This window comes from Silurus meridionalis, chromosome 20, assembly GCF_014805685.1.
Source record: "Silurus meridionalis isolate SWU-2019-XX chromosome 20, ASM1480568v1, whole genome shotgun sequence".
Taxonomy (NCBI): Eukaryota; Metazoa; Chordata; class Actinopteri; order Siluriformes; family Siluridae; genus Silurus; species Silurus meridionalis.
This window is the reverse complement of record NC_060903.1, coordinates 4,042,640-4,069,860: the sequence shown is the minus strand read 5'-3', so window position 1 is coordinate 4,069,860 and position 27,221 is coordinate 4,042,640. Positions and strand designations below refer to the sequence as shown.

The 27,221-nt window shown below is 37.6% G+C and overlaps 2 protein-coding genes across 3 annotated transcripts; both read left to right on the top strand.

Annotated features, from left to right (window-relative positions):
- The first annotated feature begins 1,541 nt into the window (after nt 1-1,541).
- sugp1 (SURP and G patch domain containing 1) lies at nt 1,542-10,004 on the top strand. 2 transcript variants are annotated; one of them, XM_046876484.1, is made up of 14 exons: nt 1,542-1,661; nt 2,145-2,313; nt 2,590-2,693; nt 3,554-3,781; nt 4,775-4,898; nt 4,978-5,075; nt 5,329-5,452; nt 6,086-6,417; nt 6,641-6,747; nt 6,906-7,083; nt 8,114-8,220; nt 8,599-8,744; nt 9,256-9,385; nt 9,643-10,004. In XM_046876484.1, the coding sequence occupies exons 1-14, from the start codon at nt 1,643-1,645 to the stop codon at nt 9,667-9,669; spliced, it is 1,893 nt and encodes a 630-aa protein (XP_046732440.1). In that variant the 5' UTR covers nt 1,542-1,642; the 3' UTR covers nt 9,670-10,004. The 2 variants fall into 2 exon arrangements, with proteins under 2 accessions (XP_046732440.1, XP_046732441.1); XM_046876485.1 differs by having other exon boundaries at nt 1,579-1,661; nt 5,341-5,452.
- Nucleotides 10,005-10,388: 384 nt separating this feature from the next.
- Nucleotides 10,389-23,202, top strand: mau2 (MAU2 sister chromatid cohesion factor). The gene is made up of 19 exons (XM_046876486.1): nt 10,389-10,664; nt 11,075-11,092; nt 11,284-11,349; nt 12,511-12,606; nt 12,723-12,817; nt 12,915-12,942; nt 13,042-13,197; nt 13,530-13,676; nt 14,403-14,493; nt 15,061-15,164; nt 15,244-15,321; nt 15,425-15,490; nt 16,432-16,515; nt 16,601-16,650; nt 18,133-18,210; nt 18,382-18,493; nt 18,716-18,806; nt 20,948-21,075; nt 22,788-23,202. Exons 1-19 carry the CDS (start codon nt 10,431-10,433, stop codon nt 22,860-22,862), a joined length of 1,797 nt encoding a protein of 598 aa, XP_046732442.1. The 5' UTR covers nt 10,389-10,430; the 3' UTR covers nt 22,863-23,202.
- The last annotated feature ends 4,019 nt before the right edge of the window (nt 23,203-27,221 follow it).

The following is a 27,221-nucleotide window of genomic DNA, read 5'->3' as shown; positions in this document are numbered from 1 at the left end:
GGTGTGTCCAAACTTTTGGTCTGTACTGTATAATAATCCACCTGATAGTAAAAAGAAAAAGTATGAAACTGCAAATCCATTAGAATAAAAGACAACTGTAAACAACTTAATAAATTGTAATTTTAATTGCAAGATTAAGATTAAGATAAGATAAGATGTACAATTATTCGTCCCACAGTGGGGAAATTTCTCTGTGGGATGAATAAAGGTATATCGAATAAAGACATGTTTGTTATGATGCATAAATCCTTTTGAAAGATTTGAAAATATATGAAAATATGCAGCCAATGATGCATGTACAACAGCAACATAGTTCTAATTGTCTTAACATAATGTAACTAGTGTAATATTTATGGTTTCTATTAATATCAGTGGATATGTTTGACACATTTTGTATCGGGGGTCCTTGCCCCATGTCTCTATCGCCTAACGGGTCCTTGACCTGAAAAAACGACCTTGAAAACCCCTGTTATAGAGCATATTGTGCCCCCTACTGTATGTATACAGAAGTTACAGAAGGAGCAGCATGCAGAAAATGAATGTAGCATATAATGATGGAATGGGGCTGTTGCTTAAGCTGCCACGATGGAGCAGTGCAAGCCAAATGTTTGCCAGTGTTGGTGTGCCAACCTGCTCTGTTGTGTTTGTAATCTCATGTGTATGTGTAGGTTATCAGATTCTGTAAATAGTAGAATTTTAACTGGAGTTAGATCGGGTGATTTTGGAGATCATGTCATCTGATTTAACACTTCATCACGCTCCTTCTTGAACAAATAGCTCTTACATACCCTAGAGGTGTGTTTAGGGTCATTGTCCTGTTGGAAAATAAATGATGGTCCCACTAAGTGCAAACAGGATGGGATGGCATGTTGTTGCAAAATGCTGGGGTAGCCATGCTGCTTAAGTGTGTCCGCACTATTGACTTAATCACCAACAGTGTCACTAGCGAAGCACCTACCATCAAACCTACTCCTCGTTGGTTCACAGTGGGAACCGAACTTCCAGGAACCGTCTTCACCCTCTATAAGTCTAACAAAGACATGGTGGTTAGAACCGAAAATCTCAAATTTGCACTCATGAGACCAAAGGACAGTTTTATACTCATCTAATGTCCATTATTTGTGTTTCTTGGACAAAGAAATCCCTTTTGTTTGTTTTTCTTCTAAACTAATGGTTTACTTGCCACAATTCAACCATGAAGGCCTGTCTCTTTAGCATGGATGTTAAAATATTTCTGTTTTATGTGAATCAGCAGTTTCTCAGGACGGTTATTCTTAAACACTTATCCTCTGCAGCAGAGGTAGCTCTTGGTAGCTCTTGTCAATGGGCTACTGGTTCTGAATCATGGTTACTCGAAATTGGATGTTATTTGTTTGGTGGAGGCACAAGATGATTGACTGACACCCTGTCTATATTTCTGCCAAATATACACATTTCCAACAACTGTCAAATGTAAGTAAACTTAATAAATATATACAATTGAATTGGTGTGGTTAGTTATTATTAAGTCAACATTGGAACCTCCGCTCCGCTAGATGGCGCTGTGAAAAACCCTTGTTCACCCATAAACATTTTGTTTTTTGCAGAAATCCCGAAATAGTCTTTCTCTCTGGCGTCACTGAGGCTATTAAAGATCCTGGAAATGGAGTCAAACGACGCAGGTAAACTATAAAAATATATTTTAATCGCATTCAGTTCTTATTCTCACACTATATACTGTCTCAGTGTGGATCACTGTAACACTCAGCTCGATGTTTTGCTAGCAAGACGAGGCTAAGCTAAGCGAGCTGTTTTAACTAGCTGACTGACTTCGTTTTTCCTACCCGTATTGCGACACTCCCCACCTCCTGCAACTGGATTGGTTACTAAACACCATCCGAGCAGCTGATTGGCTGTGACTAAAAACATTGCGCCAATCACAGAAACAATATTCGGGTCCAGTCGGAATGAGTTGGGAAAAAAAAAAACAGCGAATGCGCTTATATGAATCATATACACACGTAAATAAAAACGTAACTGGCGACTTATAAATATATACATTTTGTTGTTTATATTTTTTTCCCATTTTAGCAAGTATATACGGTACTTTCTGTAGTTATTTCATGGTTATTATTAATATATAATGGTACACCTGTGTTTTTAAGCTCGAGGAGGCTGGAAAAATAAATCCGCTCACCAGAAGAGCAAGTTCAACGTTATAATGCGTCAGGAGGAGCTCATAGCGCAGAAAAAGCGAGAAATCGAGGCCAAGTTGGCTGAACAAGCCAAAAAAAACCCGTCAACACCCAGCAAACCACCACCACCAGCAGAGAGGTATCTCACACACTCTATCTCTCTTTCTTACACACACACACACACACACACATACATACATACATACATACATACATAACAATACATTTTCTTCTTCTTCCTCCTACTTATGAGTACCAACAAAACCTATTGTTACGAAACCAAATACTATTGTGTTTCAGTACCACTTGTTTATACCTGAAACAGGTATCTGTCTGTCTGTCTGTCTGTTTTTCAACCAACAAACCATATTCGTACACTTTTCCGCTTTCTAACCAAAGCCCATTGTGTTTTTAGTCCCGCTGAGCCGCAGGGACAGACCCCTAACAAGTTTGTAAATGATGGAAGCTTTCTCCAGCAGTTTCTAAAGATGCAGAAGGAGAAATCCAACCCGAATTCAGGTATAAAATTTTTTACAGTTTCGACCCTAACCAGCACTAAATTTTATTATTATTATTATTATTATTATTATTAATAATAAACAAGCTGCATTTTACTGCACAGCTTTACATCCCACATGATCGTCATTCTCCAGATCTTACACTATTTTCTGATGGAAAAAAATCCACCACTCGCGACGTTTTTTAACAAGACACTCGGAACATCTAACACGAATCACAGCAGCACTGATCAACAGCTCGGAATGAACTAGAAACGCGCCACAAACACGTCTGTTTAATACATTCAGCGTTGCAGAAGCAGGAGTAGTGCTGTTGTACTGGTGATCAGCCCGGCTCTGATTGGTGAACATTGAAAGATGTAATGGCAAATTACAACTGTGCTGAAATTCAGTAGAGTCACGTGGTTGTGACGCAGTGCTATATATATATTTGCAGGTTCTCATTTGAAAGCGAACTAAAGGCAAGTTGCGGATTTTCTTAAAATTGGCAGGAATCTGCAGCGGCACCGAATGTTCAGGAACGTTAGGAATAATATTTTAAACGATGTATTTGGTCAAATATTGTACACTATTCCAGTTTATACGTTTATAAAGTTACAATGTCTAGATGAATTCACCATAGGGGTTTCGTCCAAAATACACACATTTTCGGAAATCAGAACGGTCTTAGAACGTAACCGCAACAAAAATGTTCATATATGGACAGGTTTTGACTTCAGCTTACTTAATTAAAAGATTAAAATTTTTCGTACTCTTGTTTTTTTATTTTTTTTTAAAGTGTACTTTGTAATTTTGCACACCATTTGGATAAATTATTTTCAAACAGTAATAAACTTGTATAATGCATTGAATTGCATGCAGCACCCAGCAGTGACTCTGGAGGAACCTCATCTTCATCACAGAGCCAGAAGAAAAACATCCTGGTTGGGAAACGGCCCGGTTTGGGTGTCTGCAGCATGCTCAATCAGTATAAGAGCTACTCCCAGACCAAAAAGACTCCGCTACAGATCCCTCGCCCGAGTGTCTTCAGCTCGCCAGACGACGATGAAGAGGAGCACATCGATGATGCGCACTTCCTGGAGGTTAAAGGTAACCTGGCAGTCCGTGTTTAAAATCCACATTTATTTATTTATTTTTTTACTTTTCAATAGCTCTCAAGACTCAAATGTAAAAAATGATTGTATAGAGCGTATCTGATAGAATGTAAATAGAATGTGCACTGGGAATTTTCTATTTAGCAAAGAGAGGGCTGCACTTTTTGAGGGTAACATATTGCCCTCTGTCATTTTGTAAATGTGGTGTCAAGAAAATCAGGAACCACAGTGAATAAAAACGCATATGTTATTACTTATTTACAACATACGGTATAAACGTGTCCTATTGTCACTCCCCCCAATGGCTCTGCCCCATCACAATGCTCCACCCACCACACTACAAATCATTCACAACCTTTAATAAAAAAAGGTTAAACACATTTAATAATCATTGCAAAATTGTGTCATAAAACAGGGTTTCCTGTTTTAAAACGTCTACAAAAAAGTATAACGTTTAAAGACGTCACAGAAACCCTGTTTTATGACGATATATTATAATAATATTATTATTATTATTATTATTATTATTATTATTATTATCACTGGCGCCCCCAGCTGGTTGAGCTCTTGGCGAACGCCTAGAAACGATGCTGCTTTTCATCTTATCCGCTGCTGGATCATGTTTTGGCAGCTTTTTGCTCGACATATTCAGATTGCCATATTTCTCTCAACTTATTCTCATTGGTTCCTGATTTTTTTTGCCAACTTGTATTATAGTTTTCTTGACCCAATATAAAGATACAACACTAATTGGATGTTTCCTTTTATTTAAATCTAGTTTTTATTCAAGTTAACGCTCTGAAAGCGTTGTTTCATTGTGAGAGTGTGTCTTTTATCGAAAGTGAGCTTGTAGAATAATAAGCTTTGGAAACATGCAGTCCTGGTGGACGCCGCGTGTTTCACAGCGTGCCGCGCTTCATGTCCTGTCTTATTAGTACGCAGTAGTGAATGTGTGAGTAATGACGCCGTACTCATAGCCTGCTTAAAGTTTCCCCCCCAGAGGACGAAGACATGGCCCACATTATCAACCGGCTGGCTGCTTTCATTGCCGAAGGCGGGCCAGAGCTTGAGCAGAAAGCTTTGGAAGACTACAAGGACAATCCCATGTTCTCGTAAGTCCATTAACTGTGTGGCCAAGGATAAAACCGACTCTATGACCGAAACTGAATTCATGTTTTCTTTTTCCTATAGGTTCTTATACGAGAGGGACAGCAGGGAATATCTGTACTTTCGCAAGAAACTAGCAAAGCTTAGGCAAGAGAACCACGGCTCGTGTATGCCACCTGCTGGTAAGAGAATTTTTTTCTTTTTTCTTTTTTCTATTTTGAATTTAGTGTTTGAGAGAAAGAGGGAGAAATATATCCATGGAGCTGTTTCAACACATAATACATCAAAATACACATCAGCCTCACTCTGAGTGTTGAGAAAGATTACCCACGTGCCGTCCCCTTCCCTCTTGTATTCCTTCACCTGCAGTAGACTGATATGAGGCAGTTGAGTAGTAGTTTGAATTGAGACCCAGTACTGATAAGCTGCTTAAAGTCTTCTTCTCAGTGGACGAGGACACCAAGAAGGTGGCGGAGAAGCTGGCCCGTTTCGTATCCGACGGAGGGCCAGAGGTGGAAGCCATCGCTATCAAACACAACCACGACAACCCCAACTTCAGGTGAGATTCCTCACACGAGTTTATCGGTACAATCACTTTACACATCTCGAAAGATATGATACCATAAAGACATATATGAAGCAGCTACGGATGCGATCCGATTCACCCACATTGCGATGCAGTGCGATCAGGTTTTAGTTCGATTAAAAAAAAATGATGCTATGCAATTTATTATGATACATTTGAATTCTTTGGGTTAGACAGACAACAAATTATACATTTACTCTAGTTCCTTCTTACACACAGGCCTTTGGAGTGCAAAAAAATAAAAAAGATTATGAAAAATAAGAGAGTTTATTTTTCATCTTTTTAATTGATTTGGAAAAAAAAAAGATTTTAACTTAGGAAATTAATTTCCACTATAAGATTTTTACTCAGTACATTTTCAATTTATTTTCCTAATCAGTGACTTTTATTATCATTTCAACAATGTACGGTTTGGTATAGTACACAATAAAAAGAAACGACACGCCTCGACGACCTTCATTAGGCCGGTTTCTGTAACTTTTATTCCTTTTTTTTTCCCCCTCCGCTGTTACAAGCAGAATCTCTCAGTGTTAGTTATAAAAACAAATGTTATATTTAAACTTTATTGGATTATGGATATGACTAAGAATCATGCCCCTCCTCTAGCTTCCTTTATGACCACCAAAGTCCAGCTCACCGCTTTTACAAGTCCAAAGTGGAGGAGTACCGTCAGGCCAAAAGCCAATCTGCACCTCCTTCGAGTGTCGAGTCCCCTTCAGGCACCAAACGCCCGGTTGCGAGTCCACCAGCTGCAGCACCAGATACCTACAGCTACAGTCCAGCCCAGTCAGAGCAGAATCAGGACAGCGCTTCTACATGTGCCAAGCGCAAGAGGAAGAGTCGCTGGGGGTCCGAGTGTAACCGAGTGGAGATGCCGCTCTCTTCTGTCATCATGCCTCAAATGGTTAAGCCAGATCCTGATGCTCCCTCGCTGTCTGGTACTCTACTATGCTTGTGTCCATTTATAAATATCAAAGATATACAAAAATATGTATGCATATATGCTCTACTATACACGTGGGCTTAAATTTAACCGAAGCACAACTGGTAAAGAAATAGAGCAAATGGTTTTATACTCTTTTGTAGGTACAAAAATTTGTAATTGTTTTAATGATGCGTTTGACTGCGCACGTGTTTGTGCGTATTGTGTCTGAATTACAGAGCAGGAACTGATTGGATTGGGTTATAAGAAAGGGAAGCCGGTCGGTCTGGTGGGAGTCACTGAGCTCTCAGAGGATCAGAAGAAACAACTCAAAGAACAACAGGAGGTACAAAGCTCACGTAACACACTGTACCGTGGGGCAAATCTGCCTTTTTTTTCCTCTCCAACATGTCAGTTACAAAAAAAGAAGTAAAATTGTATTTGTCATTTAATTTAATTGATGTGATTGTTCATAACTCTTGAGTTGTGCAATAACGTACCCAGATGCAGGAGATGTTTGACATGATCATGAAGCACAAAAAGGCGATGCAGGAGATGCAGCTCATGTGGGAGAAAGCTGTGCGGGATCACCAGCACGAGTACGACAGCGATGAGGAGATCGACACCAGGAACGGCACCTGGGAACACAGACTCCGGAAGATGGAAATGGAAAAAACAAGGGGTCAGAAAGTTACATAAAATCGAATTAGAGTTTGGATGCAGCTGTTTATATTTATATATACACACACATATATACATATATATATATATATATATATATATATATATATATATATATATATATATATATATATATATATATATATATACACATATGTATGTATGTATATATGTATGTATGTATGTACGTACGTACGTGTGTGTATGGGGTGACCCTGAATAGTCGAAAATTTGATGCTTCAATCAGAGGAGCCTGATTCGACTTCCAATCTCACAGCTGAATCTTCGCACAGGTGTTACAAAACGAGGATCATACCATTTTGGTTAAATGGGGGTGCTCAATGTGTGATTTCACATAGAACTACTGTTTTTCTCCCAATGTACAGCTCATTATGATAAGTTGTTATGATATGTTGTAAATTAAAATGTGGAAAGAATGAAGCTTTTAATAAACATTTTAGACGAGCGTGAGTAAATTCAACCCCCTGTGACAGATTTAAATTTCACTTTCTATGATTTGTGAGCGACACAGGAGCAGGGATTTAAAAACTGAATAATGTCTGGGAGATTCTGTAAAGGTATATCCTGTTTTATTTATATCATATATATATATATATATATATATATATATATATATATATATATATATATATATATATATATATCCTGGTATATCCCACTTAGAGCACAATTTAGTCTATATAGTCGTGTGTCTGTCCCCCCCAGACACAAGAAATGCAAATCCTGTCTGCAGTAAATCGTAAAAAAATTATTTTTTAAGTTTATTGATCAAAAAAGTTTTTCTATTTTTCTCCTATATCTTTGTGTGATAATCTGTATGTTACGAGGAACCATTTTTTACGACTACTGTTGTCATTCTCGTACAGCGCTATAGGCAAGATTTTACAATTGTCACACAACTTTGAAAATCCTCATTCGATGACATGTCTAATATAATGGCTGTTATTGTGGTAGAAACGTGCTAGCAAACATAATCCTGTATTCTTTATGGGCTATGTTTTTGGGTGCAGAGTGGGCCGAGCAGCTGACTGATATGGGGAAAGGAAAGCATTTCATCGGTGACTTTCTGCCGCCTGATGAGCTGGAGAAGTTCATGGAAACATTTAAGGCTCTGAAGGTGAGCGATTTCTCTTTCGCCCATTCATCTTCACAAAGACCTCAGTATTTCAGAACATTCAGACAATTTAATGACCACTAAATTTTTGACTACGAAGACCAGATAGAATTTGATGTGATGTTGTTTTCACTCTTGTTCATAATAAATAAATAGATAAAAAAACAACATCCTGAAGGATATTCTCCAGAAAAATACACTTCCATAAGTCTAGATGGTGCATATGATACGTCTGGTCCACAGTGCTTCAGATATATTGATTGCTTATTTGTTTATTTGTGTTTAATGATATTAACTACTATTTGTAGTAGTATTTAACAGTTTTCTAGGAAATTTCCAATATTTTTTTCTTGACTTTGGTTGTGGCTTTTCATCGTGCAGGAAGGTAAAGATCCAGACTACTCGGAGTATAAAGAGTTTAAACTGACTGTAGAGAACATCGGCTTCAAGATGCTGATGAAGATGGGCTGGAAGGAGGGAGAGGGTCTGGGCTCTGATAGTCAGGGCATCAAAAACCCTGTGAACAGGTAAATATTACATTTAGAATATTTTCGCTTATACAGGTATTCCTTCCACACCTCAACTCTGGCATTGTGTGTCAAACTAACACGAAATGCATACGGCCTGGAAAAGAAGTCTTTTATCTGCACGGTCTAAGAGGCGCAAAGGTTTTCAGTGTCTGCTGAAATGAAAGAGAAGGAGAGAGAGAAAAAAATAAACAGACAGAAAAGACATCTGTCTGAAGCGTGGCCATTATTTCATTAGACCAGTGCAGCTACATTCCTTAACTTTAACTTTCTGCTATTGAAATATTAAGGAAAAGATTATTTATGATTCAAACATGTAAAATGCAGCTTCATGAGTACACATTTTAGACACGTCTCAATCGTGTATAAATCTGCAAAACAGTTTTGAGCGTATAATCAGGATTGTTCTTGACCCAATTGTTGCGCTAGTTAGTGATTAGCTTTAAATAAAGTGTGACTTTGTTTTGTTTTTTAATGTCAATTTTTGTGTCTGTGTGTTTTTGTATTAAAGAGGCACCACGGCAGTAGATGGAGCAGGCTTTGGTGTGGACCGACCTGCTGAATTATCCAAAAACGACGACGAATACGATGCTTTCCGCAAGAGAATGATGCTGGCTTACCGTTTCAGGCCCAACCCTTTGGTCAGTAATGTGAATTTGTTAAATGATTAAATGATATTTTGTTTTAAAATGTGTTAAGAAGCAAATGAATCAATGATTCAAAACCTATTGGGGGGGGTGTAAGAATAGTAAATTAATTCAAATGGGCTCAAATATCTTACAGCTTGTATGACATGCGTTATACTGTATATCCTGAAATTCAATGAGAAATTATTCTTTTTTGGCTTGTTGGTTTTGTTACTAATATTCACTCTTTTTTTTTTTTCTCTCTCCACTAGAATAATCCAAGGAGGCCTTATTACTGAAGATGATGTACTACGCTGTATTTAAAAAAATAATAATAATCATGTCTGGCACCTTTGCTGCAGTCTGTAGTTTAAAACACGCCCCTTGTAACATGACAAGCATTGTAATGTTTGTCCGAACATCAAATTTGTTCATTTTTAAAATTCGGTTTAGTCAATAGTCATCAACTTGATGGGGATATGGTTAAAATGTTCATTTTTTTTTTTTCAATTTCTATTTAGAAATCTTGACATTATCAAATCAATGCGATTACGATCCTGTTTGTTTTGTTTGTTCTCAAAACATCTTGTAATTGTGTCGTATTGGTCCCATTAAAGTTTTATTGGTCCTCTAATTCTGTGTGTGTGTGTGTGTGTGCGTGTGTTTGCGCACGTGTAAGATCAAGTTCTCATGTTCTGCCATTACCTAGTGATGTCCAAACCCATGATTTTTGCAATTCAGATAATTTCAGAAGTTAGCATTTTAAATATCTTGTTAACTTAATTTATAAATTAGGGTTCTGTATCAGAATTGTTAATCAAATCCACTTGGAAATAAATGCTCAGTGTTTTTAATCATATGGAAGAAATAGTTTTTGGAGGTGTTTTATTTTTTTATTTTTAATGTAACACTTTTAACACACATGAGCAGTCAGGACGGTCCTGTTTCCCACTGATGCCTATCAGACTGCAGGGTTTTGCGGAAGTTCCCGTATGAAATCTCGCGAGAACAGACCAGTATCGCTTAGGCCGCGGTTGTTTTTGTTGTTATTGTCGTCAAAATGGCGACTAGCGGAGAGGCCCCCGAGTCCTGGTATCTTGCCCTGCTTGGTTTCGCCGAGCATTTCCGCACTTCGAGTCCCCCTAAAATTCGCCTCTGCGTGCACTGTCTCCAAGCTGTATTTCAGTTCAAGCCTCCACAAAGAGTAGAGGCCCGAACGCACCTTCAGCTCGGCTCGGTCCTCTATCACCACACCAAGAACAGCGACCTCGCCCGGAATCATCTAGAGAAGGCGGTAAGGACGTGTCAGGATACACCGGGGATGTGGCGGAGAAGCGGGATTTGTAGGCCTCTCTAGTGGGAGCGCCGTTGTGGGAATATTTATTTAGCTAGCTAGTTTAACCAGACATATATATTCTTAATAGAAAACCATGTAAGCTTTATATTATTTTTTATTTTTATAATCGCTTTACTTCTTCAATATATAATGAATTGACTGAATGACTTGTTCTCGGTAACGCTATTTGAATGGGTCAGTCCTGGACTGAAGTCGGGCAAGATAATGTTGCCTTTGCTAACGTGAGCTAGTTTCCCCGCTACGTATGTGTGTTTTCAGTTTTTATTCTTCTTTAAGTGTATATTTTAGCGTTTGTCTACGCGTGTTAATGTTACAACTGATCATCTCTTTCTCTCTTTTTCTTCCAGTGGTGTATCTCGCAACAAGTATCCTTTATATACATATATTCAGCATGAAGAAAACGCTCATTGATTTGTGTACAGATGTGTTTGGATCCCATGTGTGATTTGTGTATACTGTCAGTGGTTTATTGCCTTCTCTGAATTAACTTTAAAGTCTTCTGCATTCACTGCAAAACCTCTGCATCCTGACAAACCCTTAACCCAGATTTCCTCAGATCCCCCAGTTTGAAGATGTTAAATTTGAAGCTGCCAGTCTCCTCTCAGAGCTTTATTGCCAACAGGTGAGTATACACTGTATACACATATACACTCTACAGCATTACATTGTGTTTGTTCATAGTCATAATGCATTCATTTATATGAATAAGATACACAAATGTTTCTTGATTATCCCAAGAAACTAAAATGTTCAAATGGTAAGGGGAAGTAAGATGTCATTCATCCATGAAATGAAAACATTCCCCCAGGAACATGCTGCAACATCAAACAGCATAAACTACCAAAAGCTACACAGAACTCTAAACTAACAACACAAACAAAAAACAAGAGACAACACGAGACAAGGAAAAACAGTAACGCATTAGTGCCGACCAGTACAAAGAATGGAAAAAAAAAAAAAACAAATTATCAGATTTTTTTTCCGGGTTTGTTTGTTTTTGTTTTTTTTTTTTTTTTTAGACAAAAATTTAACTTTTGGAAAAACGCTCTCCAAAGTGGATAAGCTTGAAACGGCGTTTACTGTGAAAACGGAGGCCGAGAAAACGATGATGTGTTTTTAGTCCTTGCCGTGATGTTTTTTTAAAGAGGCAAAAGCCGAAGAAACGCCAGCCAGAAGTGGCACAGGACGAATCGCCTTGCGTTTTGCTCCATACAAGGGCGTGAGAGTTTTCGGACCATTCTGTGCAGATGAGCAACTTTTGGAAAACGATTGAAAACGAAAGTGTGAAGACGATAACGCCTTTTTCAAATGTATCTGAATTAGTGTAGACGTTAGGGTCATGACTTTTACTTCGGGAGCTCCTGACACAACCGCTGTTGAAATGAGCAGGTGGTGTGATGTCGTTATTCCCAGTGTATCTCTGGGATATTAGTCTCATTTAAATAGTCATGGACATGTCTGTGTGGTTTACAGTTTTTTTTAGCTTCTAGAAATTTTCTAATAGAAATAACTCTAGGAATTATATACTTATTTATTATTTACTTATTACATACTTATATATATAAAATTTCTTTTTTTTTTTTCTCTCCCCCAGAGCTCACTTATTTTTCTATTGTTTTCCACCAAACAAAAAACGAGCAGTGCTTAAAACGCAGAGCATCAATCATAGATTACATACTTTATAGCACTAAACACAACCTTCTTCAGAATATTCTTTTAGGCTTGAGGTGGAAGTTGTTTAATATATAACTGTGTTGATATCTTTTTTTTCTTCCCCGTCTAGAATTTGGTTGATTCTGCTAAGCCTTTACTACGCAAAGCCATCCAGATTTCCCAGCAGACTCCTTACTGGCACTGCAGATTGTTATTCCAACTCGCAGTAAGTGGAGGCAGATTTGCTTTTGCATAAAACTCAGTAGAATATACCATAAAAAAATCTGCTGATTTCTACTGAAGTGCTTCTGTGGTTATATCTATATTTTTTTCTGTTTACAGCAACTGCACACACTGGAGAAGGACTTGGTGTCTGCGTGTGACTTATTGGGTGTAGGTGCGGAATATGCCAGGGTCGTCGGATCAGAATATACCAGGTATGAATGTTTTGAAAAATAAAATATAGTGGTTATTTATATGTAAAAGTAGTGCTTTTATTTGTTATTAATTATCTGAATTTTTTTACTTCCACAGAGCTCTGTTTCTTCTAAGTAAAGGGATGGTGAGTTTTTATGCCCCAACAATTATTCATAAATAATAAATTGTTTGTAATGACTGAAGAACGATTTCGCTTACATGGTGTACGTGTGTGCGCGCACAGTTGCTGCTGATGGAACGTAAGCTACAGGAGGTGCATCCGTTGCTCACGCTGTGTGGGCAGATCGTGGAGAACTGGCAAGGGAACCCCATACAGAAGGAATCCCTCCGGGTCTTTTTCCTGGTGCTGCAGGTCACGCATTACCTGGATGCCGGACAGGTGTGTGTGTGTGTGTGTGTGTGTGTGTGTGTGTGTGTGTGTCCCCACTTTCAATCGTGTGACCGGCTCGTCTAGCTGCTCGACGGGTTTATATTCGGGTTTCTCAGGAGATAAAAAAGAGATTTGAGAAGTTTCATTGAAAAATGTTATTCTTTTTCTGTTTACTACTTTTATAGTTAAAACGACTGTATTGTTTCATTATTAAATATTCCAGTTACATTGTAGCACCGCAAGCCATTTGTTATCTTTGATCCCGGAGCAAGTTTTCCAATCGTGGCGTCGCTTTTAAATTTTGAATTCATGCGTGTCTGCGTGTGTTTCTATGTGTGTAGGTGAAAAGTGTAAAGCCGTGCCTAAAGCAACTGCAGCAGTGCATTCAGACCATCTCAACACTCCATGATGATGAGATCTTGCCCAGTAACCCCGCAGACCTCTTCCACTGGCTGCCTAAGGAACATATGTGTGTGCTCGTCTACTTGGTATGTCTCTCTCTCTCTCTCTCTCTCTCTCTCTCTCTCTCTCTCTCTCTCTCTTTCTCTTACACACACACGCGCGCACACACACACACACACACTCTAAAACACAACCTCAGAGTAATCATCACATGTACACAGAACACATTTTTGCTTAATGCATGTTCAGACTTGGTTAAAAAGAATACTTTGTTCGATTTGTTCCAGATGTTGGAGTTTGCGCTTGAAAAGAATTAAAACCTTCATAAAGTCGCAGCTCAGTTCAGCATTCACAAATACGCTTTTACATTAAAATGCTTAATCTGCGAAATTTATACAGGGCATCTATTAAAGCATGCAGCCGTATATTCAGATTCATATCACATTAAACACTGCAGATTTAGTTTCATTTAAAATGTTCTTCTATATGGGTCTTCAAAAAAATCTGCCATTGAGCGCCATTGCTGAGACCATGAATTAAATCTCCTGCTTTTAGTTTTCTGTTTTTAAATGAGAATCCTCTTAATTCATTGGTGTTGCTTTGATTATACATTTAATATTGTTGTCTTTTTGACTTTCTTTACATCTGGCTGTTGCATTAAGTCATTTATTGCTAGTCTTAATATACACTCAGCTTTCACCCTGCATATGCAGCTCCTACACACAACCAGTGGTGAAATCTGAGCTCTAAATACAGATGCATTTCTCTCCTATAATACTTGAATAATTTTTTTTTGTTTGTTGGTTGTGTAGGTCACTGTTATGCACTCGATGCAGGCCGGATACTTGGAGAAGGCACAGAAGTACACAGACAAAGCTCTAATGCAACTAGAGAAACTAAAGAGTGAGTCACCGCACACTAACAGGCCACACAACTGGAAAGTGGATCATTTTTTTATGATGAATTTAGTTTTTATTTCACAATACGACACTGTTAGTCCCCGACTTACGATGGAGATGCGTTAGGATGACCCCATCATCAATTGAAAATTTATGAAATGGTGCTCAGTATTAATAATTTAACAAATTACAGTACATTAATTAGCAAAACAGAACAATTTAAAGTACCGTACAGCATAAACTGTGTGTGTGTGTTTTTATTTATGACGCTGCTACGTTTGACTGCTGTGTGTCAATCGAATTGCTATCGAAAATCTTCAGTCGAACTCTGTGTCTATCTACATATACATTTTCTATGTTTGTGCTCCCTGATTTTACATTAAATTGTTAGGCTTCCATTGTACTTCTGTGAAAGGTCATTGTTATGCTTGGGGCCAGTGACATGTTTAACAGCGGTCTGAATGGTATGTCGTTTGTTGCAGGTCTCTTTGTATTCCGTGTTGGTTATTATGGCTCAGAGGTCATTGTTATGTCATTGCCTCAGATTTGCCTTTTCTTGTATTATATTTAGTGTTGGACTGCAGTCCAATCCTCTCGTCATTCCAAGTGATCCTGCTGGAGCACATCATCATGTGTCGCCTGGTCACAGGCCACAAAGCAACGGCGCTGCAGGAGGTATGTTTCTACTTACATGTGATTTAATGTGGGTTTTTTTTCCGAAAGGGGTTCTAATTAAGTTTTTTTATTCAAACAGATCTCTCAGGTGTGCCAGCTGTGCCAGCAATCCCCTCGTCTGTTCTCCAACCACGCTGCTCAGCTCCATACTCTATTAGTGAGTCAAAACTGCACACACACTGATGTTGAAATGTTCGGTGCCAAAACGTTCTGCATGTTTTGCATGAATGGTGTGATCTAATGAATATTTGTCTCATCAGGGGCTCTACTGTATTTCTGTGAACTGCATGGACAACGCAGAGGCTCAGTTCACTACAGCCTTGCGGGTGAGTGCACCGTTTTTCCTTCATTCAGTCATATAGCAGATGAGCATCAGTGTTGTACTTGTTCAGAAAAAGAAATTGTCATATTACATGTTTTTGTTCTCTGGTGTGGGTTGAAATGCTGAAAACATATTTTGCGTACAAGTTTTTACATAAAATCCTCTCCAGGTTTTTTCCTTTTCTTTTTTTTTTAAATCTACCATATTTTCCGCTACTTTTTTTCCTACGCTTTGAACCCTGCGGCTTAAACAATGAAGCGGCTAATTTATAGATTTCTCCTGGTTTCACAAACTTCAAGCCAAAAAATCAAAACCCCATAACATTAGACCAATGAAATTGCTGAACGGGTTCAGGTGAACCAATCAAACTCTTTGTATTAAATCAGATGCGCTCCCACTGAATCAGGCCGCACCACATCATAAATATGGATGATGTTCCTCTGACGTTTGACCTGCCGCTCACTCGGACTGTCTACAAGAAATGCGAATCATTCGTCACGCTGAAAACAACCGGGCATGAAAAAACACACTTCACCTGTGTTCTGAGCTGCACGGCATCGGGAGAAAAGCTTCACCGATGGTGATTTTTAAACGCACGACGATGCCAAAAGGAAAACTCTCGAGAGAAATAGTTATAAAAGGAAGGAGGAAGACAGTGAACAATGACTTTCTTGGTAGGCTACTGTTTAGATACAAGCCGTGTAACAGACACTGTCTTTCGTTAAAGCCTGTGTAAAGTTCATTAGTTTCAATGTAGACATGCGGCTTATTTATGTTCAAAATAAAAAACTTTGTTAAAATCACTGGGTGCGGCTTATATTTGGGCTTAATAGTCCGGAAATTACGGTAAATTCTGTTTCTGTAATTTTTTCAAGTTTGAAATAAAAATTTAGTGATGAAATGTATCTAATATATTGATTCTTTCTTCTGTTGATCATCTTCCAGCTCACTACACACCAGGAGCTGTGGACTTTCATCGTGACCAACCTGGCCAGTGTCTACATTAGAGAAGGCAACCGACACCAAGAAGTGAGTCACCTGGTCTATTGGTGCTGCTCTTTTTACCAGGTGTATTAATGTGGTATAACAATGTATTTTTTTTTCCTCTGAACAGCTTTATAGCCTATTAGAGAGGATAAACCCTGACCACAACTTTCCTGTCAGGTAAGAGATTCCTGCATGCACTGACCATCTGCTGCTAAAGGAAAATTACACATCTTGCTCTAATTTAATTATATATATATATTAGGGGTGTAACGGTACACGTGTTTGTACCAACATTTTTCGGTACTGGGCTAAAGAATCAATAGCAATAGCATCAGCCACTAGCCACTTCCTGGTTAGCAGCTAACGCTAGGTCTATAGATTCAAGAATTTTTGGCGCAAACATCGTTACATGCAGCAACTAACATAGATACAACTTTTAGTGCAAGTTGTATCCTGCATGTAACTGTGACAAATAAAAAAAATCTTAAATTCTAACGCTATAGATTAAAGATTTTTTTATTTGTTAAGCATGCTTTAGCGTTTTTTGTACAGCTTCAAGAATTCCTCTTAAAAGGAGAAAATCCTGACAATTCCGCATATCAAATGAGTAAATGAATGAAGGTTGGAAAGAATGAAGGCGTTTGTTAAATTATGCTGAAATACATAGAACAGTTAAGTAGATCATATCTTTAAAAAAATTAATTTTAAATATAAAACACATTTATATTCACATCTGTATCTAACAAATGTAAACTACTTAATTTAATATATGAATTTAATGTAATATATTTATTTTAGTTTTATTCAATTTGTGCCAATTTAATTAATTACTATATAATAATATAATCTGATTCAATATAATAGTGTATTTATATATTTTTTTTAGAATTTTTGTAGAATATAATTGTATATATTAATTTATAAAAAAAATTTCAACTGTTTAAATGTTTATCACAAATATTAATATTAATAAACTGCATTAATATGAAATGACAAGCAATTTTGTTTTGCATTTCTTATCCGGAAACGTACCAAAATTTTACCGAACCGTGAATTTTGAACCGTTGCACCCTCTTTTTTTCATATAAATATTATTATTATACACTGTATCTTACACACAGCACCCCTTTCAGCATCAATTTTAGCAAATCTTCTCAAGGATAACTATAGAAATGAAACTTGGATATATTTTAGAGTATCATGGTGCAGTTTGTGCAGCAGTGCAGATTTACTGTCCGTTGAAAACAACTCAACATACAGCCATTATAGTCTTAATAACTGGCAACAAATGTGAGTTCACCCCAAGTGAACATGTGAAAACTGTGTCCAAAGTGTCAGTATTTTGTGTGAGCATCATTGTTATCCAGCACTGCCTTAATCCTCCTGAGCATGGAATTCACCAGAGCTACACAGGTTGTTGTTGGGATCCTCTTCCACTCCTCCATAATGACATCACGGAGCTGCTGGATGTTAGACACATGGTGCTTCTTCACCTTCCCCATAGAGGATGCAGCACCTTCCTCAACAATTTCTATAGTTTGTTCTTTGAGAAGATGCACTACAATTGCTGCGGAAATGTGTGGGGTGCACTTTAGGTTTTTTTGTGTTTTTTTTTTACATTTTTGCTACAAACACTGAACTGTTTTCTTTTGGTTTCAGTTCCCACTGTCTACGAGCTGCAGCTTTTTATATTCGTGGACTTCTCTCCTTCTTCCAAGGTCGCTACAACGAGGCCAAGTGAGTTAAATACGACCTGCTTCTCGCTTTACATTTATTTGCATGAAATCATTTTGCGTTTTTAGTCTTTCGTTTAAGCAGTACTCCGTGTTTTGTTGATTTACCAAAGCAGAAATTCGAGACTTGTGTACACTTGATCATGGTTGTATTCGTGCATTTGTGCATATGCAGGCGTTTCCTGCGTGAAACTCTAAAGATGTCCAACGCCGAAGATCTGAATCGACTGACCGCATGCTCGCTTGTTCTTCTTGGACACATATTCTATGTTCTGGGAAACCACAGGGTACGTGCTGCTCTTATTCTCTTCTGAGCCATGGAAATGAATTATTCACATGTTTACCATCATTCTGTGAGCATGTATAATGGTTTTTCCATTTGAGTGATTATGTAAAAATGACTAGACACGGTTTAATCACAATTGGAGAAGCCTGAATTAGTGTATATGTGTAGTCTGTTTTCATTGAGCTGTGAAAAGTAAAAGTTTTTCCATGTTAATCATCTTCAGGAAAGCAACAATATGGTGGTTCCAGCCATGCAGTTGGCCAGCAAGATTCCTGACATGTCTGTTCAGTTGTGGTCTTCTGCTTTGCTTAAAGGTACAGAATTCACACTTTACTTTACATATAAGGGGCTGTGAAAGCTCTGTATTTGGTTCTTCAAGGCTCCAGGTTGCAACATTTAGATATGTGGTGGCTTTTTTTTATCTACACATTGCATTATTTAGCTTTCAATGAACCATTTCAATTTAACCAAGTTCCAGTCTGCTTTAGAAATAATTACATACGGTACGAAACATAGTTCAAATCGAAGTTTCCTCAGGAACGCATTAAGTGGCGGACCGCCAGTTTGTTTAGTCTCCAGGTTGCATTTTAAGCGAATTTTTATTTGTTATTATTAAACTTAAAAACATACACAATGCCAGGGGGTATATATATAAAAAAAAAAAAAAAAAAAAGAAAGAAACTGTTTAGCGATGTGGCTACTCTCTCCGTACCGGAAATAAGATTTGTTTTGCACATGCACAAAAACGCTCAAGAATGCATAGCACTGGCGTTAGCCGCTAGCCACTTTCTGGTTAGCAGCTAACATCAGCGCTATGCGTTCTTTAGCGTTTTATGTCCAGCTTCAAGAATTTCTCTCAAAACTAAAAAAATCCTGACAATTCCACATATTGAAGGAGTAAATAAATGAAGGATGGAAGGAATGAAAACATTTGTTAAAGTAGCCTGAAATAAGTAGAAACGTTTAAATCAAATATAAAACGTAAAACGCACACATTTATATAAACGTGTATTACCCAAATGGGGTCTAACCAACATAAATGACTTCATTACATTTTTACATTTGTTTCATTGGATTTTATCAATTTAATTTCTGACAGTTTTATTGATTACTCAATTTTATCAATATAAAAAAATCTTTTTTTTATTAATTTACATTTTTTCTAGATTATTTATAATAAATAATAAAAACATATTGTTTTATATATTATTTTTACCAAGCAGACATTTTATTTAAAATTGTTTTAGAAATTAAAACTGTTCAAATGAGGATAATAATAAACTACATTGTTACAAAAACAAAACCCCAACAATTTGATGTGTATGTGTGTATATGTATATATGAGGGGCGTTCAAGTCAAACTGGGACTTTTGAGTTTATAAAATTAAAGAATAAATGAAATTTCAAGGGATGGAAACGATTTTTTCCCACATATGCCCCTGTTACATTTATACACTGGTGTTTAACTAATTACTTTAAAGAAGTAGATGCCAAACTCGCAAACATCCTGAACCATCTAGAGACGTGCCAATTGGATCCCACTACATGTGTGGAGTTTTGACATTGGACCTCCTGAAGTGTTTAAAGGCTCTGTCATGGAGAAGCTGGTGCTGGATCTGTGATGATCACAAATGTTGAGCTCAGTAGCTCCTACTTTTATACCAAAGACTGTAAAAAGAACATTTACTTATAATCTTATACTCCAGTACTCATGTTAGTTCTCACTCTCCAGTGTTCTGTATTGTTGAAAGATTTATGATCAAAATCTTGATGTCACCCAAATGAGGATGAGTTCCCCTTTTGAGTCTGGTTCCTCTCAAGGTTTCTTCCTCATAACATCTAAGGGAGTTTTTCCTTGCCACAGTCACCACGGCTGCTCATCAGGGACAAATTCACACCATTCAACTTAACTGTTGATTTCTGTAAAGCTGCTTTGAGACTGTTGTGAAAAGCGCAATAGAAATAAACTTGACTTGACTTGACTTAATGGCAGCATAGAAAGATTTGTCAGTACGCTTAAACCATCCTTGGACAGCCTGCTTTAGGATTGTCACTGACTGACGTACGGCCATAGATATGCTTGGGTTTTACCCCTTTATCCATTTTTTTTCCTGTAAAAGTCCCGGCCCGTGTGTGTGTGTGTGTGTGTGTGTGTGTGTGTGTGTGTGTGTGTGTGTGTGTGTGTGTGTGTGTGTGTGTGTGTGTGTGTGTGTGTGTGTGTGTGTGTGTGTGTGTGTGTGTGTGTGTGTGTGTGTGTGTGTGTGTGTGTGTGTGTGTGGGGACAGCGGCATTTGAACTCAAGATTCTCTCACGTTATCCTGTGACTCATTGGAAAGCAGAGGGGAAAAAAAGGATTTCACTGGAAACGAATCATTCCGCGAATACGATTCCTTTCCCATATGTTTTGATTATGATTCACCAGACAGCTGATGTGTCCATGTTTCTCTGTGCTCAGATCTGAACAAGGCCTGTGGGAACACGATAGACGCGCACGAGGCAGCACAAATGCACCAGAACTTCTCCCAGCAGCTCCTACAGGACCATATAGCTGCTTGCAGCCTGCCTGAACACAACCTCATAAGTGTAAGTGCCCAATCACCAGACACGGGTTCACGGGGTGGGGTTTAATTTACGACTATCTATTTTCCACATACATTATTAGCAATTAATATGTTTGGTGCCCTGAATCACAAAGAAAGACCAGGAAATGTATTTTTTGATTGCATTTCTGCCTGTAAGACACCCTCTACATGTGCAACCGAGTATACTGATATCAATACCTTATCGCTAAATTCTGCCAAACCATAAATTGGAAATGGGAAATGATGATGGTTCTCACAGCATCATCCACATCAGTCTCTGAGGTATAATCACTCAAGGTGAACTTCCGATATGTTGCCAATGTTTTTATCCTTATAACAATGTTTTTATCCCTAACTATAGTGATATAGATATCTATATGTTCTCTTTTTTTAATAGTTAATAGTGGAGGTCACCCAGTAGCAGATTTCAGCGATAGCTAGGTCGGATCGTACTTGGCGATAATTGATTAATCAAGCAATAGTTTAAAAAAAATAGATGCTGGAGTAGGACTGCAGCTATCGGATATTTTATTAATCGAACATTTCTGCCGATTATTCCATAGAATTAATTGAGTAATCGGATGTTATTTTTCTTTTCTTTTTTTTATTTTAAGCAATACTAAATATTAAAGAGAAAATGAGACGGATCTTTTAAAATGAACGTTATTTGTTTCTTTTTTGAAAAATGTACATTTTATTGCTGATACTGACTACAAGAATATCTGCGAAAACTAAGCCTATTTAATGCATTTAAATGCCATATTACATCAAAATGCGAATACAAAAATATAAAAATAACATTAAAGTATAAAAATCGATTTCAAATGACTTTTAAAATTGTAAACGCACTGTACGCACTGTTTTCTTTGTTTTGGTTTGAAATGATCCCAAACTTTGGAAACTTTGTCGTTTTCTTTGGCCTGAATCTTTTCTTCGGGCCTAGCTGTTTTCTTTTTGTTTTCAGAGACTTAGTTTAATACCATGCGATTCTAATGATTGTAGCCCTTTTTTTTTTTTAGTGTGTAAAACTTTCTGGCTTTATAGAGAGCGTGACGCTGCCCGATTTAGAAAAAATAAAATAGTACTAAACTTTGACAAAAATAAAAAGTACTGATTCACGAAAATGTGCTAAATAAAATAAATACATAAATATAATTATATTATAAATAATATATAAATGAAATAATGACAAAATATACTTATAATATATATATAATATAGTATAATTAATAAATTATAAATGTAGCACTCTCTGTGCAGCACGCAGTCTCGCGGCGATTCGCCTCTAGTGGCCGCTGTCGTAATCGCAGCGGACCGGAAGCCGGAAAAACTATCGGTATGGATCGTTTCAGCAATCAAACTATCGGTGCCGATTAATCGGTCGACCTCTATTAAATACAAACTGACTGGGAGCATCTGATGTGATGTTGCTTAGGAGTGTCTTTCAGCTTACGTTTTTTTCTTCCTGATTTCTTTCCACATTTTAGTGCTAAAAACCTCTGGGTATTACTTTTTACCTATAGGTATTAATTATTTCTATTTATTTTTGCAGATAATTCTTAATATAATGATGCTATACAAATAATATACAATACAATGAAACTGTTTTTTTTATAAAAACTAGAAATGTATAATTTATGTTTTGTTTTTGTAGTCTTGGTTCCTCTTTTAAAGTTACCGCTTTGTGTGTGTGTTTGTGCGAATGTATTTCAGTGGACAGATGGACCTCCACCAGTGCAGATCCAAGCTCAGAATGGACCCACAACCAGCCTGGCCAGCCTGCTTTGAATATCCAACACACTGATAAACACACACACACCCACACTCTCACTCACTGTGAGCACACCTACTTGTACATACAGGTCAGCCTCTGAGCCCTCACACACGCGCACACATACACACACACATTGAAACTAAAGGAGACAGGACTCCACTGCCTTTTGTCCTGCAGATTTTATCTTGTATTCTTCAGATTTTAACTTATTCTTATTAAACTTATGATGTTGGGGCAATGAGATGTCACTGAGACCAACGGGATGCGAGTCACAATGGGCGCGATAATGACTTCAGTCCGCGTAAACATCCACACAGAGAAAGGCTCTACTGGGAAATAAATCTGAGGCATGCATCTGCGTTGTACATTTAGAAAATATATTCGGTCGCTTGACCGTCAAAAAACAGGAAAAGGAAGGCACCAATGGAGCCTTTTTTGTTTTTGTCAACTTCAGTCGAGTTCCTCGGCGCGTATGCTCCGTGCACGGACTTTGTAACCAAATTAACTCCCAATGCATCATCCAACCAGGGAAGAAAAAACACTGGTGTGTTGCGCGCTACCTAGATTGCTAAGTTTTTGATTACAATTGGGTGCATAAAGACTCGGTATGAATGCAATCGTTTTCATTCAAACAATCAAGAGTCGCATCCGATCACACCAGACTTTAAAAGACTCTTATTTGTGGCTGCTGATTTGTTCGAAAAAAGGAAACCTGCAGCCACGATGAACCTTTGCAAAATATCAAATGCTACTGGTGCACATCTGAACTTTGAGGTTGACGCTCCACCTTTTTTTCTTCAGGTTTTGGCATGAGAGTAGAGCTTAAGAAAGACGTGCGGGTTGTCCGAACAGAAGGGATATGTTTAATATCAAACCCGAGCTCGTACAGGCAGCTAAGAGTTTGAAGGGTGTGACGTGAAGAATAATCGGTAAAACAACTCCGTCGCACAGTGTCTAACGATAAGCCACATCTCAAAGTATCGTTTCAGCATCATCGAGAGATTTTTTTTTTTTTGGTCCTATTTCATTGTTTATTTTTTTAACTACATCTAAAATTTGTAACTAAATGCATAGTAATCTTTTCTTTTTGCAATTTATGTCTAGTGTGGGGTTATTTCAGGAAAAAACAACATATGTATAGATTTTTCTCTATTTTGAGCACTGCAGATATTTTTTTAGCAGTATCAAATTTTTTATTACCAGTGGCAGTTGGGTAGTTAAGAGCATTTTGTCGATGCAGTTTAGGGAAATACTGTGCTTGGTTCAGCAACAAAGGCTTACATGTTTTGTTTGCGAAGTATTGCGAAGAATTGATCTTTTAAAAAAACAACAAAACAACAAAAAAACAAGCCACCAGCATACAGCGTCTATCTTTAAGTTTGATTTTACGTTTCACTGATATTTATTGTTAAACACTTTTTCCGTGCATCTCCATCAATATTGGGTTTCATTCGAGATGTGCATATAAAAGTATAACCAAGAGAGGGCGCTAGAGGTGTCACAGCCTGTTCTCCTTTCACATTCTCCCAGGTCTGTAGTCATAAATGAACTCTTCCCATGCTGAAGACGGATCCATCTCCTGTAGCATTCTGATCCCAGATCAGCATTCCTTTCTCAACTCCAGGCTGGTGAAACTGAAGACCCTTTTTTGTAATATTCTAGTAAATATTTCTTAAACCAGACCCAAGAGTTTCCTTTAGCGAGACGTGTTTTGTACTGACATGTCACAGTGCTCATCTTTTTTTCTTTTTTTTTTTCTTTTATTCCCCCTTTCCCTTTTCTCTTATCCACTGTACAAACCCTGCTGAGTCAGCTTTTTTTTTTTTTTTTTTTTTTTTTAAAGGTATTTACCCCCCTTTTCTGTAGTTTTAACAAATAAATCCATTTATTAAATTTTGTAAAGTTTGAATATTTATATGCCGCATTTATCCATATTATTACCCTTGTTATTATTTTCATCAGATTTAAAAAAAAACAAACAAGAAAAGAAAAAAAAACAACCTTTGCATAAATGTTACAAAAAGCAGTCGTGTCTTTTTGTCTCTTTGAACGAAAACTTAATTTGTTTCCCACTGACCGATGTAGTAAATGTTTAAATCTCACGTTAATGTACGATACTGTTTTAGGGGGAAGTGACAAATGCATTTAGCTGTTTAAGTGTATTTATTAATATTAAAAACTCATCTTAACTGCTTACTTGAACGGGTTAAAAATAGGACGTCATTTAAATAAATCCGATGATGCACTCGAATTTATTTTGAACTACTCTAAATTGTCATATACTTATCGACTCGAGAACAAATCAGGGTTCTGTTGAACGCTCTGAAGATCTGAACTTGAAAATGTGTGTCATGGTTGTTGTTTCAATGATCCACATTTGGGATGGTGAAATACTAAAAATAGCTTTAATGCTGCTGACCTCATGAATTTTACTCCATTATCATTTACACCTTTTGGACTTAGGACTCAATTCTTACACACACGATCCCACTATCGAGGGACCTTAACTTGTGAGCTTAAATTCATCTATAAGATTTAAAAGCTGAAAAACTCATCTTGGTGCCAGGTTTCACTATAATGCAGTATAAACGTTATTATATTATCTTACGTTAACTGTTACGTGACTGTAATGGACAGCGATGACGTGCTGCACAATGTTTTGGGTTGTTGTTTTTTCCCCCCTCCTAAGTAATGCGATCACAGTCGGATCACGAGTGCTTCTAATTTTAATGATGTACAGTCAAGTGAAAATGTCTGTAACCCAAACTGCTTCTGGTTGGCAGGAAGAAAAATTCAGTTCTATTCAATTTTTTTTCTATAACACTTTTAACTATGGACATTGTCCCAAAGTAGCTTCACAGAATTGATTAGATTGCAAATTAATTTTAGTTTCGTAAATTAACCCCTAGTATGTTTATCCCTATTGGGCAGCTGGCGGCAGGGGAGGGGAGGGAAAAAACTCCCTGAGATGATGCACTATATCGCCAAAAGTTTGCGAAACCACCTGGTCTGTATGCAGTGTGCTCCCAGTTTTCTAATTCCCCCCACTCTTCTCAGATGTTCCACTTGATTTTAGAGTGAGGACATTTGTGTTCATCAGCCACAAGGGTGTTCATAAAGGGGTGCAGTCAGCATTCCAATTCATCCCAAACGTGTTCAGTAGGGATGAGATCAGCGCTCTATAGCAGGCTACTCGAGATCTTCCTCTTCAAACCATGTAAATCTTAATGCAGCTTGATTTGTGCATGGGGCATTGCCATGCTGGAATGGTTTGGGTTTCCAAGTTTTAATTGAATACACAATTTTATTATAGCGCATCCAAAGCAATTGTGTGCCTCCAGCTTTGTGGTACCAGTTTGGAAAAGAACCACATATGGCAGGAAAGATCAGGTGTCTCAATACTTTTGTCGATATAATGCATGAGGCAGATACCCTGAGAGAAACCCGACTCTCTTTGTGATTATCTATTCAAGGACCCTCTGGAAAATGTAAGTGACATAACAATCTGATTTGAAATATACCATAAGGTTTCTTCTTTCATCTTCAGGAACGCATCTTATCACAGTGAATTTGGAGCCTGTCCCAGGAATACATGCAAGTTCTTGTTCAGTGGTCAAGCTGTTGAACTTCTGAAAGGCCCACCCTTGGTGCCCTTGAGGAAGGCTCTTGAACATTAACTGCTCGATTGGATGGAATGAAATAATAAATCAAGGGCACCTGAAATGTAATGGATGCGGTGTAAGTCCATCAGTATACCATGCACACGTTCTAGAAGTAAGACGTATCCGAACCGCTGTCTGCTATGATTTTTGGAAGGTCATGAAGAAACAGTCGCAGGATCAGGATCGAACTGTGGACTCTGGACTTTTGCACCTCTGTGCTGCTTTATGAAGAACAACATTTGACTTGAAGTAGGCAAAACAATCTCACGTTGAACACGACGATTTTCAAGGTTCTTTAAAGGTTAATTCTGCTACAATATTTGTACCTTTTTATAACTATAAAAATAAGAAATCTTAAAACGATTCATTACATTTCTACTGTCTTTGGATTTGCATATACTCACCCTCAACTGTGCCATTAATTAAACATATATTGATACATATCAGGGATGTTCATCTTCATAACTGAGTCTGATGCAAGATAGCCTTTGATACGATACGATTTCGATTCTATCCAATGGAAAAAATGTATGTTCTCCAATTCAATATAACACAGATAGTTCACTTTAATTTCTTTAGTTCAGACAGGCAGCAAATTAATAATTTACTTTAGTGCCTTCTGACTTCTTACTCGTGGCCATTTCACAAACACGTCTTTGTAGTTCGAAGAATAAAAAAGGACAAAATGAAATCAATCCAGGTAAATGCAGC